The 14,396-nt window shown below is 45.4% G+C and overlaps 1 protein-coding gene across 1 annotated transcript in view; it reads left to right on the forward strand.

Annotated features, from left to right (window-relative positions):
- RFX4 (regulatory factor X4) overlaps window positions 1–14,396 on the forward strand; it is a gene marked incomplete at both ends in the record, with an annotated part of 163,897 nt that overhangs the window by 70,807 nt on the left and 78,694 nt on the right. Inside the window, one exon of the mRNA XM_082666389.1 lies at window positions 890–1,013. Within this exon, the coding sequence (XP_082522515.1) occupies window positions 890–1,013 (124 nt within the window). The remainder of the gene's footprint in view (window positions 1–889; window positions 1,014–14,396) is intronic.

The raw sequence follows: 14,396 nt of genomic DNA on the forward strand, positions 1-14,396 counted from the left end.
AAATTCTGGACATCTTGAGTGCCCAAAAATGTTTTATGGAGCAGGAAAGTGGATGATAATGAGGTCTAACACCTACTAAGCTCTCACCATGTGCCAGGCCCCATGCTGATGCATGGCACACGTTACATGTGATTGTCATGACAACCTTGAGAGGCGGTTACAGTCAGTACCTCCAAAATGAAACTGAGGGCTGAGGTTAAGTAACCTACTTACCCGAGGTCACCAAGCCAGCAAGTAGTAAGGCTGGGATTTGAATCCAGATGGAAAAGTTCCTACCCTGAAACCCTAACCTATAGTCATTAAGAAGACAATGGGTGTAGAATCATATAATCCCAGTACAGCAGGGAAGGTGAGCCTAAAGGAAACAAGCAGTTCAGCTCCCTGCTGTGGTCATATAACCTCCCTCAGCAGTGGGTTAGTGGCCGTCTAGCTATCCAGCCTGTGCCGGGGCATTTGTTTTCCCAGGCTATCTCACTCTGCTGCTCTTGTTAGCCAAGAAGCCCCAAGATTCTAACACCTATCAGGAATGGCTACACAGTGGGTAGCTAGGCTGAGGGGGGCACCTGCAATATCCTCTATCATTTATTGGAGTTTGGGGGAATCTGATTCACCCAGAATGTGGTCAGGCCAATGACAACACAGAGGAAAGGGACTGGGAATTTGGACCGGAAAAGTGACCTGAGGTCATACCCAAAGGGACCAGGGGTCTGATCCTGCTAACCTGCTAACTCCGTTCCTGACCTTAGGCAGACTGTTTTGTCTTCGTGGGCCTTGGTTTCCCCATCTGTAAGAAAAGAGTTATTTCTCAGGTCTGCCCAGCTCTGGAGAAGGACAAGAAAGAACTGATCCTTCTTTCTTGGGTTTATTCACTGGGCTTTTATTTCCCCAGGCTGGAGGAGAACTATGAGATTGCAGAAGGGGTCTGCATCCCTCGCAGTGCCCTCTACATGCATTACCTGGACTTCTGTGAGAAGAATGACACCCAGCCCGTCAATGCTGCCAGCTTTGGAAAGGTGAGTCCAACTTCACCAGGCTTTTTCCTTTTCTTCCCTACTTCTAAGTAATTTATGCACAGTTCCTAATCATGTTTTAAATCATTTAATTTTTTTTTTAGGTTACCAAAGTAAATACGTTGGTTACTTTGCTGTAAAAATTTCAAACAGTTGTTAACAGAGTAATACCAAACCAAATACCAAAACAGAGTAATACCAAAGTATTAAATATTTCAAACAATTCAGACACGTTGTAAAGTAAAAGTGAATGTCTACCTTGAATTTCCTTGGTACTTAATTTGCAGACAGTAACTTCTTTTCTCTGAGCGGCAAATATTGAACTTGCAAGTGTGTTATGTATATGTCAGTGAGCCTGGGACGGGCAAACTGCTTGGCTTGGTAATGTGAGAGCCTTAGAGAAACTGGGAAGTGGCCTTGTATCATAGCTTGGAGGTCTGGGAGTCCTCAGCTGGGGGTGGACTGTTTGTAATATCACTGCAGGCCTGACTGTTCTCTATCCACTTATGCTAAAAATACATCCCACACTCAGGGCTCTCTCTACAAAAAATCATCACCATTGGTCATTCATATTCAGCTGGCCAAGGAAGGCTATTGGGACTCAATTGAAGACGCATCATGTGTTTATTTGATAAAGATCTAGATTTTTTTACACCCCAAAAATATTCAATTTAATTTGAGTTAATACATCTAAACTCTTTCTCCTTTTATTAGCTTCTTTTTCCTGTGTGTAACTATTTTTCCACATCGGCTAATAAAAAATAGGCAAGCTTGTCCTGCACCACTGTTCCTTACCAGTTTTCTGAGTGCAAGCGTCACAAGGACTGAAACGGCAGGAAGGGGTCAATGTTTCAGAAATTCACTTTTCAGATCCTCAACAGATAAATCATCAGCAAGAAAAAACAAAGGGCAATGTTAGCCCTGAGCCAACCACCCCAGAGAGTCTGAAACTGAGTGGCTGAGAATTGGCTCCACTCAGTACATGGGAAGATGCTCTGTGGTGACTTAGGAAGGGAAAAATGCTTGTGTGATGGGTTAGTGTTCCTTCTCCAAAGTGAAAAGAATTTTTTAAAAAATCAGTGGCGAAACCACCTTTGCTGTTTCTTTCGTTCATTTCTTCAGCCGGGCAGTCTTGGCTGAGACTGGCTGTGTGGCGTGCACTGTGTCAGGCAGTGGAGACTCAGAGGGGTCCCGGTATGGGTCCTGCTGTGGAGGGGCTCCCAGTCTAGAGAGGGGCACTGAGAGCCTCTCAGCAGTGGGAGAAGGAAGAGCACAGCAGGAGTGCATCCCTGTCCTGTGTCTGGGATCCTGGAACATTCTCTTGCATCTACACGCTCCCTCCCAGAGGCCGAAATGGAGAGTCAGGTTGGGTGAACCAAAAGACCAAGAATCCTAGCTCTCCTGGACTTATCACTTAACCTCTCTGAGACTCAGTCCTCTCAGCTGTGAAATGGAAATTAACCCCTGCCTTCTTCCTGGGATGTTGCAAGATTCACCTGAGAGGGTGGCGGGCTGATGTAGGGTACTGTGCACTCAGTCATCTGGTCACTCAGGTATTTGGTAACACCTACCATGTGCCATTACAACTGTTATTATGACTTTTCTATGAGATGCTTGTGCACAGATACAGATAGCCATTTGTTAACTTAGATTCTGAAACAAAAACAAAACCAAAAAACAAAAAAATCCAGCATTTCTAGAAACTCCAGTTTGCCTGTGTAAGGACCTTCTATTCCTTTTTCTCTCAAATTCTTTTGTAACTCTGTTGTCAGCTCAGGGTTTCCTTGACCTTGTGATCTAGGTAAAATCGATTTAACTCTTCCTCTCCTCCCAGCATCCCAGTTCCATTCCTATTTCAAGTCTCAAATCTGCCACCAAGATTTCAGCAAGTCCCAGGGTGTTTGCATCCTCAGGGTCACCTTGACTTGGGACTCCTCTTTCTGCATATACCCCCTCTCTCCACACCTGTGCTATCAGTACAGTAACCTCTGGCCACACCCAGTTGTTTAACTTAAACAAAATTAAAATTCAGTTCCTCAGTCACACTAGCCATATTTCAGATGCTCAGTAGCCACATGGAACTAGAGGCTACCATATTGGACAGTGCAAATAAAACATTTCCATCTCCACAGACAGTTCTAGTGGACAGCCCTGTTCTGTACCATCATGAGCTAGGGATGAAATTCAGGGTCCTCTTTGCTTTGCACAAGGCAGTCCACAGAAAGCATCCATGTAGACTAAAGCGTCCTAGGAGACTGAAGTGTGCAGCGGTAGTTTACATCCCAAACGTGGTCCCATGGAACAGACATCCCCATCCCAAAACGCTCCCTGGCCCTCCTGCCAGTTCCCCGCAGCTGGTCCTGCCCTCTCTGCTCTGCTGCCTCTCCTGTCCTCCTCTACCGCCTCCTGCTGCCCCCTGCACTCTCCCTCTCCTTCCTTCTTGGACAACCTCCACCAAATTTCCTCTATTCTCTAGTCCTCGCTTCCTGCTGGCATCTATGCCCACAAGTCTCATTTAATCCAAATGGCTTTTCAGAGTATTTTCCCAAATAATAAGTTTCCTCTCTAAGAAGAATTACAGTGCCAGGTGCTTCCAAAATAGTCATTTAAAAAGGCATCCAAGGGCTTCCCTGGTGGCGCAGCGGTTGAGAGTCCGACTGCCGATGCAGGGGACACGGGTTCGTGCCCCGGTCCGGGAGGATCCCACATGCCACAGAGCGGCTGGGCCCGTGAGCCATGGCCGCTGAGCCTGCACGTCTGGAGCCTGTGCTCTGCAATGGGAGAGGCCACAACAGTGAGAGGCCCGCGTACCGCAAAAAATAAATAAATAAATAAAAGGCATCCAAGGGTAAGCTGGGACGAAGTGAGAGAGTGGCATGGACATATATACACTACCAAACATAAAACAGATAGCTAGTGGGAAGCAGCCGCGTAGCACAGGGAGATCAGCTGGGTGCTTTGTGACCACCTAGAGGGATGGGTTAGGGAGGATGGGAGGGAGACGCAAGAAGGAGGGGCTATGGGGATATATGTATATGTATAGCTGATTCACTTTGTTATAAAGCAGAAACGAACACACCATTGTAAAGCAATTACACTCCAATAAAGATGTTAAAAAAAAAAAAAAAGCATCCGAACTCTCTCTTATCTCCAGTCCCAAAACAAGGCAATACTCTAACTGAAATTAAAGCACAAATGCAAAAGCTCTCTGCGGCTGCCTTGCCATCAACTTCAAGTACACTGGAAATTGGGGCTGTCCTTCCAGCCACGGAGGACAGAAGGTACCTGCTGAGGGTTTTCGCATTGAGCTTGTTGAATTGAAATCCCAGACACATTTTCCCTTCCTGAGGGCTCCCGGCACACTGCAGCTGCCACCTCCTTGGAGAAAGGGACTAGTTCTGTAAAACCTTGGAGTGTAATCGTGGACAGTCTTCCTCTGAGCCGAGCCATCCAAACTTATGATTCATCTCTGAACTTTTAGCTTAGAGCAGGCAAAGTTCACTATTTCAGCTTAGGTTTTAGAGAAAAATTAGATTGGTGGTCGTCTTCCCACCTGGCTTGCAAGTGGGCTGAGGTGAAACAGACATCAGTGGTAAAGCTGTCCCCATGTCGCCTGGCTGGGATCCTGTTCTTGGTAAAGTGGATGGCAGCGATTGCTTTGCTGCAAGTAAGGTCTGAAATAAAAATCCCCTCTCCAACACCGTGGGCAAGCTCCAAAAGCACTAGCTTGCAGTAATGTATTGACTTTGGGTCCTGGAATTAATTTCGGAATTGCAGAGCGTCCTGAGGCTGCTAGCTGAACTGACTTCTTGTGCCTGCTTTTGCTGTTGGCTGGGGTGATGAAAGGTCATCCAACTTGGAGTCACTTCACTTTTCTGAGCTCCCGTTTCCTTACCTTTAGATGGGAAGTGTCCCAGATTACTCCAGGGATAAAATGAGACAGTGCTTATGAGAATGTTTTTTAAAACTGTAAAGTTCTCTATCAATGGAAGAAATCACTATTTTCTAAAATTGGCTGCATTCCGTTCTAACTCCTCTATCTTCTTACCATACTTTATTTTTCTTTATAGCACTTACCACTGTCTGAACTACTATATATATATGATGTTACTAATATATATGTATAGTTATCTATATATTGTAGTATTATCTATATATTTTATTACATATAATATATAATTATTAATACATGTAACTAATAAATATGTAACATATATATTTTGTAGTTTGCTTGCGTTTTGTCCATCTCTTTTTCTAGAATAGAAGCTCCATGAGGACCTTTTTGTTCACTATGCATCCCTAGCCCCCAGAATGGTGCCTGGCACATAATAGATCTTCAGATATTTGAAGATTGAATGATTTACATTATTGCTGTTTGCTAAGAACACCAGGAATCGTTTGACATGTGGCAGTTTGCTTAAGCCTTATGGTCACCATACGAAATTGGCATTGTATCCACTTTCCATTAGTCCATTTACTGAGTAGGGATGAACTTGTTGAGGTACCAATGGAAACTGGTTGTATTTTCACTTACTTTAAAGAGCTGCCTTCAGAGTCCTCTGTCCGTCATTCCTGCTCTGCCCTCTGACAGCATTGCAGGGCAATCCCATAGCATCAGCCATCATATCAGTCTTGGCTGGATAATTAAAACTCATTCTCAGCTATGAAAAAGCCCAGTTCTGTCCAATTTAAAACTTCCATCTCACATGGAAGGCAGACCTCCCCCAACGATGCCTCCAAATTTGCTCTGTGAAAGGGAAGGGGGGGACTCTTTGTCTCCTCTTCTGACTCCTCCAGGGTCGGGGGAGGGGGACAGAGGGGGAGGGTATCTAGAGGAAAGGCAACAGGAGTCTTTTTGACCAGCTGGTGCTCTCTGAAGGCTCCTCCCAGCTATCAGTGTCCTGTGCTGTGATAGTCATCCATACGCTGGGGGAAAGGGGTCCGGTGGTGGGTTTGGGGGGAGACCCCCTGGATCTCTGTCCACACTGGCTGAAGGGCTGTGCTCTCCAGCTGACCTCCCACTGCCCACCACTCTTGCTTCTCCACTGAGGATTCACCCTATGGCTCTGGCCTTATGCTGGAGGGTTCTGACCGGCTCTCTGAATGCCTCGTGTTACGCTTTTATTCTTAGAGAAGCCCAGAGGAGCCCCCACGAGTGTGACGGGTATGGAACAGGCCCACCTTGGTGATGTGCAAACAGAAAATGGCTTTGCTTTGTTTCTCAACCGTGTTACGGCCAAACTCCCTTCCCTGACCCCTGATGGTTTTGTGGCAGGTTTAATAGCTTTTCGGTTATTGATTATAAAAACAAGCCTCAGCAGATGTAGAGAATGGACTTGAGGACACGGGGAGGGGGAAGGGTAAGCTGGGACAAAGTGAGAGAGTGGCATGGACATATATACACTACCAAACGTAAAATAGATAGCTAGTGGGAAGCAGCCACGTAGCACAGGGAGATCAGCTCGGTGCTTTGTGACCACCTAGAGGGGTGGGATAGGGAGGGTGGGGGGGAGACACAAGAGGGAGGAGATATGGGGATATATGTATATGTACAGCTGATTCACTTTGTTATACAGCAGAAATTAACACGTCATTGTAAAGCAGTTATACTCCAATATATTGTAAAGCAGTTTATACTCCAATAAAACAGAAAACAAGCCTCTTTTCAATAATTTAGGTGCTCTTGTAGACACTAAAGTCCAGTGCAGTGCTCTAGTTGAAACCTACAGTCTCTCATCCATTTGAAAACTCCTCCCCTCCCCCCCACCTCAGGACTGACCACGTGTGGCCTGGGGACCTGCAGTGGGGGAGGGGAGAGTGGTCTGACCTTCTGCTCTTCCCTAACCTTTCCTTCCTGCTACTGGTGCCTCCAGGCTTGTCAGGGTGAGAAAAAACACTTCCAAAATGATACCCCTAGTTCTCCAGCAAAAGCAGTGAAATAAATGTTTAGAGAGCAACACAACTGTAAATTGAAACAAACACAAGGTAATATCAGAATTGACCTACACATGACATCATACTCACATAAATTACCCAAGCTTATTAAAGACAATTCTTTTTAACAGATATTAGAAGTGTCTAGCTATATCTAATTATGAATGCAGCATTCACAGATGTTTAATAAAATTAATAAAAATAGCGAACACTTACATAGTGCTTTCTATTACCTGGCACTGTTCTAAGCACTTGACATATGTCAACCTTGTCTAATCCCCCAAACAACTCTATGAGGTAGAAACTATTATCCCCATTTCATACAAGGGTAAACTGAGTCCCAGAGAAGTTAGGTAATTTGCCCAAGGTCAAACAGCCAGTAAGTAGATGTGTGATTCAGAATGTGACCCTGAGAAGTCTGGCTCTAGAGTCCCTGTACTTAACTGTCTCATTTACACAGAGCAACTTATTTTGGGGGTACGGTCCCTATGTGTAGAGGCAGGTTTTGTGTAAACAGTTGTCCTTTTGACTTTGGTGTTGTCATTAGCAGTCACTTGGGCACCTCCATATGATCAAATTTGGGAGTGAAGTCTCAGCCTGTCTCTCAGGGTCAAGTTCGCTGGTCACTGCAGTTGAGAAATTTCCCCTCAGATCTTTCCCCCAGGGTGTTCCAGGCACTAGGAACCCTCCTGCCAGTATTTCCCATTCTGCTTCCCCCTCAACACTTGGATTCACCCAAGTGAACCTTAGGTATGTATTTATTAGGTATGCATTTATCTCAGGAGATGGGAAATGGAGTCATCTAGGAGAGGAGGCTGCAAACGGACATATGCATGTGAGAAACTGCAAAGCAAGATGGCAGATGTGCCCCCTGAGCTATGAACACCCAGCATCGGAGGGACGCAGAGGAGGAAACCACTGCCTCCTCGGGGTGGGGAGTGAGGGCAGCCTGAGAACCAGGTCAATCCCGGAGTACCTCTAGGTACCTAGTATTGCCTTCTCCTAACCTGCAGACTTGCGGGATCCGTGGAAGCTGAAGCGAGTGTTTCAGTTTCACCAAATGCTTCTTTCTCCTGCTTTTCCACTGGTCTTTTGGAAGCTAAAAACTCCACCTGCCCAGAGATGGAGCATAACTGCACTTAGCAAGAGCTAAGCTTTTTCGGAAAGAAAAACTGGACCTCAGATTTCTGAGCTAAGAGAATATCTCTTCCTAATTGGATTGCTTTCCACGCATTTGAAACAGGCATTCTGGTGGAGGATTAAAGGCAAAAGAATGTCTTCTTCCACAGACTTTTACTGAGGGTCCACCATGTGCAGTAGGCGAGGTGTTTCCAATAACGGCAGGTTTTGGGCCCTGAATTTGAGGATCTGTCACTCTTACTCTTTGTATTACCCTGGACAGGTCCCATTTCCCTGTCTGAACCTCAGTCCCTCCATCTATCACGTGGGGAAGTTAGTCTACAAAGGTGTGAGGGTCTTTACCATATGAACTGGAAACACTTTTCAATGAGAAATCATAATGACAGTAACACTGACACTCTTTGCCAGGCACTGGGCCAAGCCCTCTGCACATATTACCTTATTTAATCCTCACACAGCCCTGTGAACTAGATGCCGGTTTTTGTTCCTGTTTAAAGATGAGATAGCTGATTCCAGGGTCCCTGGAACCTTTCCTATGAGGTAAATCCTGGGTGGACATCAGAAGGTGTATCAGTTAGGAATTGTATTGGGGCTGTGTGTAAGAGATGCCTCTCCTCATTCCCAAACACTGGCTTAAATAAATTTGTGGTTTTACTTTTCTTCACATAGAAGAAGTTTAAAAGAAGGTAACCTATGCTAGTATAACAGCTCTATAAGAGCATCAGGGACCTGGGCTCCTTCTCTCTCTGTGCTCTGCCATTCTTAGCAGATAGCTTCTAATTTCTAGGTCACCTCATGGTCCAAAGTGACTGCTGGACAACAAAGCCTAAATTCCAGGCAAGAAGTAGAAAACAGGGTGTAGGGAGAGAAAGGTCAAAACTCCAGCTGAGTCAGCTGTCTTTAGAAGCTTTCCCAGAGCCCTGCCCAGTGATTTCCCCTTTTGTCTCACTGTCTGCCCTTGGCTGTCAGGGAGGCGGGAGAATGTAGTCCATCGCCTCCGGGAATAAAAAATTAGAGTTCGGTTAGCAAGGGAAAGGGGCAGACAACTAGCCATTTTATCCACATAAGGACATTTCAGAAATCCACGTATCCTTTTTCTTTTAAAAAAATGAGATCTAATTGACATCTAACATCGTATTAGTTTTACGTGTACAACGTAGTGATTTGATGTATGTATGTACTGCAAAATGATCAACACAATAAATTTAGTTAACATCCATCACCACACAGAGTTACACATTTTTTTTTCTTGTGATGAGAACTTTTGAGATCTGTTCTCCTGACAACTTTCGATCATACGGTACAATAATGTTAACTATAGTCAGCATGCTGTACATGACGGTTGTACATGACAACCCAGGACTTATTTATCTTATAACTGGAAGTTTGTACCTTTTGATCACCTTCACCCATTTCTCTCCATGTGTGCTTTCTTGTGTCACGACTATAAAATGGAACCCAGGATCCTAAGAGAGTGCAGGGTGTACTCTCAAATGTGGAGCCCACGGGAGGAAGCATAAGTGCACCAAGTGAGTAGCTTAGACTGTGTGGGATAACATGATTTATGGTCAAAGATTTGTTGAGCTTGTCAGGAAGAGGCTGTTTCATGGATAGGCAACTAGACAGCTGTGACACAGTGCGACTTTAACCTCGGAAATACACCTCCCCCGAAGGCTGGCCGATATCTAAAAATCCTCAGTTCCTTTCGTTTAAGTCTGTGGAAATGCAACTACAAAAGAGCAGGGTAATTCATTAATACTTCCCAGTTACTAACACCTCAATGTAAAGAAGTTTAATCTATTAAGGGAACTTAAAGATCTATTGGTGAGACCTTCTCATTTTCCAGACAAGGACATTAAAAGTCAAAGAGATTGAGTGGGCTTCCCAAGGTCCGATGTGTAGTGGCAGGGCTGGATCTGAGGGGAAGGGGGGAGACCAGTGGATGCCACCTGCTGGGCAGGGACCCCCCCCCCACCTCCAGTAAGAGGTAGGGAGACAGGAGGAAGGGAATCTGGGGCGGCAGATGTACTTGTATGAATTGAATTTATTTATATCCTGCCTTTTCCCCGTGAGGGCTTGAGGTACTTAGCCATTTGGGCTGTGGATGTTGCTTCCTTGAATACGTGGCTCCTTCCTCCCCGCCGCCCATGCTTGAGCAATGCAAGAAACAAACAGACAGACAGACAGACAACAGTGTTCTGGGGACCTATGCTTCTTTCAGCCACATATGCCTGGAACAGAGATAAGGCTAAAGGTTCCTCTCGTTTTACATGACTGCCCTCTTCCTCAAGAGCGCTCACAATCTGCCCTGACCCCAGGTTGCTTGCGCACCTGTGGAGGGACACAGAGGGAGATAAAGGTACTCTTGAGGCATCTTTAGGATTCTTCAGGGATGGTCTTTTTGCAATTTGCAAAGGAAAGAAATTAAGCACATGGACAGTTTCCTTCTACTTTAAATTCTTGCATATGTTTTTCTTAACCCTTAGTATCTGCTGTGATGTCAGAATGTCTGATTTCACACCAGATTCCATATTTTGTTACTTCACACGTCTTTACTGATGTGCAGTGTAAAAGCTCAGAAATCAAATTGTGTGGGTTTGAATCCCAGCTCCACCATTTACCAGCTGTGTGAACTCAGGAGCTTTCTTAATAGCTATGAGCCTCAATTTTCTCCTCTGTAAAATGGGGACATGGCACCAACCACCTGAGGACTGTTGAGATAATGACTGTTAAAAGGGCTGCCTTAGCACAGTGCCTGGTAAGTATAAACACTCAGTGCACTTTAGCTCTAATTATGATTTCAGTTTACCATCGCAACATTTCATGACTTTAATACATCATGTTTTTAATATATCATCACTAACATATGAATGTTTCAACCTTCCTAGCTGCTCTTCCTTCTGAACAATTTTGAGAACAATTGTTCTAAAAATTTCCCACATCACACACATGCTACCATCACCACCCTCACCCTCTCGTATTATCATCTTCAGAATTATTCCCTTTTTGACTTAACCTCTATCTTATGTAACTCACCACATTCTAGCTAAATGGGTGTATGATGACTGTCTCTTCTCACACTCACAGACATGACACATCCTCCCAACATCCCAAGGACAATACTGGGCTCACATATAGATTTTTGGACTTCTTGGAATTGTTACCCACGGTACTTATGGGGGGCAACAGATCGTTACCTCTCTAGCCATGGGTGTTTGCTCGGAATCCTTCATCAATCCGTATGCATAATCTGAAATTCCATTTCTGTCTCATTGCTCTAGATGTAAATTTCTTGTAATTTTTAAAAATTTCTTTTGTGGGATTTCCTGTGGAACCTGCAGCCGGGTAGAACCCACCTCACCCTCCAGTGCCTGGCACCCAGTAGGTGTTACTCCTCCCAAAATTGTTAAATGGATAGAGTTATCCCAGCATAGTAAAATGACTCTGGCAAGCACCCATTTCAAGATGGTAGCATTGATGGAAAGTGTTTAGGAAAACTTATTCATACTACCAGGCTTAATTATTTTTTCTTCTCTGAAAAAGGCTCAAGGTCTATTGCCAACAAAGAGAGCACCCCACTTTCAGACTTAAAGTTGTGACAATTAGAATCCCTTTAACCTCTTTCCCTAACCATTTCTCTCTCTTGTTCAAAAAATCGTTGTGTGTGTTTTTTAAGAGAAGGCACAAGTACTTGCCATTGTACTGAATTTATAATTTCTTGCTGCTTGAAAAGCCCCTTTTCTTTTTCCCACACCCAGATGACCTCTGAAATGAGACCGGGAGCTCTTGTTTTAAAACCGTCTTAAGCATACTTGATTCTTTGTACACACGAGTTTGTCTCCCTTGGAGTGGGGGAGAATATCCACTGATTCCATTACACTGGAACTTCTTTTGGATCAGTTCCTGTTGGTGGCAAATCCTTGCCTACTGAGGGTGGATTGAATTTTGGGGAACAACCAAAAGCCTTTTTTCAGAGCGTCCCTGATGACTAAGTTGGGAGATCAAGCTGGATCAAGCAAGACCATAGGACTTGGGGTCAAAGTCAAACAAGGCCTCTCTGTAGAGTAATGAGGCCGAGTGGCTTTGCTCTGTGGCTCTGAAGGTGTCTCTTGAGGTGACACCCACAGAGAATGCTGAGGGTTTCGTGCACAGTCAGTGGACCCTTGCTGGCTCCCTTGGGTGTCGGTGAAAGTGATGAACGGGAGACAGTGGAACTGGATCCCTGCTGCTTCTACTCGCTGGCGTCTGTGAATCCGAGCAGCCTGTATCACCCTAGACCCCGGTTCCTTATTTGTGAAACGAGGACCATCATATTCTCCTCCAATGTGGTTTTTAGGATAAATTTAATACCGAGAGTAAAATACTTTGTCTAGTGCATGGTGCCTACTGATGCCCAATGGGTGTCAGTTCCTCTTCTCACTCTTCCCCTTCCTTATCTTAAATGAGGCCTGTGGTTTGAAGATGCCATTTCAGGAACGTTTGCCCCAAACTCACTCATGTTTCTTAAAAAACTACAACCACAAAATTATGTCAGGGTACCCTGCGTGCTGAGTTTCCTTCCACCTGGAGCCATGTGTATAATGGAGAGAAGAACGGACGGAAGAGATGAATAACCTGACCACCACCTAAAAAAGGATGCCAGCAGCCCCAGAGAGACTGGATCGCCAGAGCTTCTCCGCATCCCACCCCTGCCTGGCCCGTGGAGACCCCAGCCCCGTCTGCCCAGGCTGAAAGAGCAGAGGGTGGGATTCCTGAGTAATTAAAGGGAATTTGGAAGGCTGGGATGTTGCGGAATGTTAGATCAGTAGCTAGAACAGCATGTGGTGTTCTTTAGGCAGGCTTCATTGAATCCATACAAAAAAAGAAAGAGGGGCTGCCTGCCGTCTGCCCATTTATCAAACAGTGAAGCTCAACTCTCACAGCTCCACAAAAGTGTTTGACTGTTTGCTGAGTCTTGCTCCAGAAATTAAAAGCTGAACAGCCTTAGCAGGGCTGAACCGACCCTGCATTTTGAGACTCAAACTAAATTGTGCTGGGCTTTCAGATTCAGGGACCAGCTGATTATTTGGTGAAAGGAAAGGAGAATAATTTGTAATTTGCAGCCCATAAGAAACACTTAAAAAAAAAGCAAACTCCCTTCCCACAGGTTTTTGTTGCGGCTGGAAGGAGGAGGTGCTGTCTGCGACAGCTTTCTTTGCTCAGAGTGGGAAAAGTCTTGACCTCCAGTTGGGCAGAGAGCGATGTGGTGCAGCAGGGCCTCCACCCATCCCCCACCCCCAACTCCTAACAGGCTTCCTTTCCTCTTCGTGCTTTATTTGAAATGACCTTTCTCTCTTTCTGGAGGAGGAGGAGAGGATTTGGCCATCACATATTTTTAGAGAAAAAGTATTTTCACAATGGAATTAAAGATTCTAACCACGCAAATATATTGCTTGGGAGACCATAAGATAACCACAAAAGCCTGGAAACTGGGTTTTCTGAGAATTCTCTGAAGAGCCATCAAAGGATTTGAAGGATACGTCTGTCGATGAAGAGAATGTGCTAGAAAAGGGTGATGCTCCTGGAGGACATCAAGCGGGGGGCAGAGCCTGGACGATAGGTTGAAACAGTGTCGTTATCCCCATTTGATAGATGAAAAAGCCTGATGCTCAAATGGAAGAAAGAGGCACAGGTCATTTTTTGACTCTCCAATTTAGCACATTTTTAAAAAGTGGTAATACCCTTCAATACTTGATGGGATTGGGAGAGGAAGAGGACGACGAGAGGTGAGCTGGAATGAAGGCAGAACCTGGTGGGTTTGGACTTTGTCTGGAGTCTTCATGAAGGAGTGGTTGAGGTGAGGCATGCCTGGCAGCAGGGGCAGTGAGGCCATTGCAGCAATCCAGGTGTGAGATTATGGCCCTGGGGCCAATGGAGATGGAGATGCGGGGAGAATCAGGATATATTCACAATAGAGGGAGGATGGAACTTGGTCACAGACTGGAAGTAGCAGGTGCACCGGTTTGGAGAAGGAAGAGCTCTTACCTGGTCAGGGGATCAGGAAAGGCTTGGAAGAGGGTGTAAGTGGATCAGTAGAGATTCATCCCCACCTCTGAGAAGGTGCTCATAGTTCGTGCCCTGCCAGTGGGAAATCAGCAGCAGCATCTCTTTTTTTTTTTTTTTTTTTTTTTTTTTTTGCAGTACGCGGGCCTCTCACCGCTGTGGCCTCTCCCGCCGCGGAGCAACAGGCTCCGGACGCGCAGGCTCAGCGGCCATGGCTCACGGGCCCAGCCGCTCCGCGGCATGTGGGATCTTCCCAGACCGGGGCACGAA

This window comes from Grampus griseus (genome assembly GCF_964374135.1).
Source record: "Grampus griseus genome assembly, chromosome: 11".
NCBI lineage: Eukaryota > Metazoa > Chordata > Mammalia > Artiodactyla > Delphinidae > Grampus > Grampus griseus.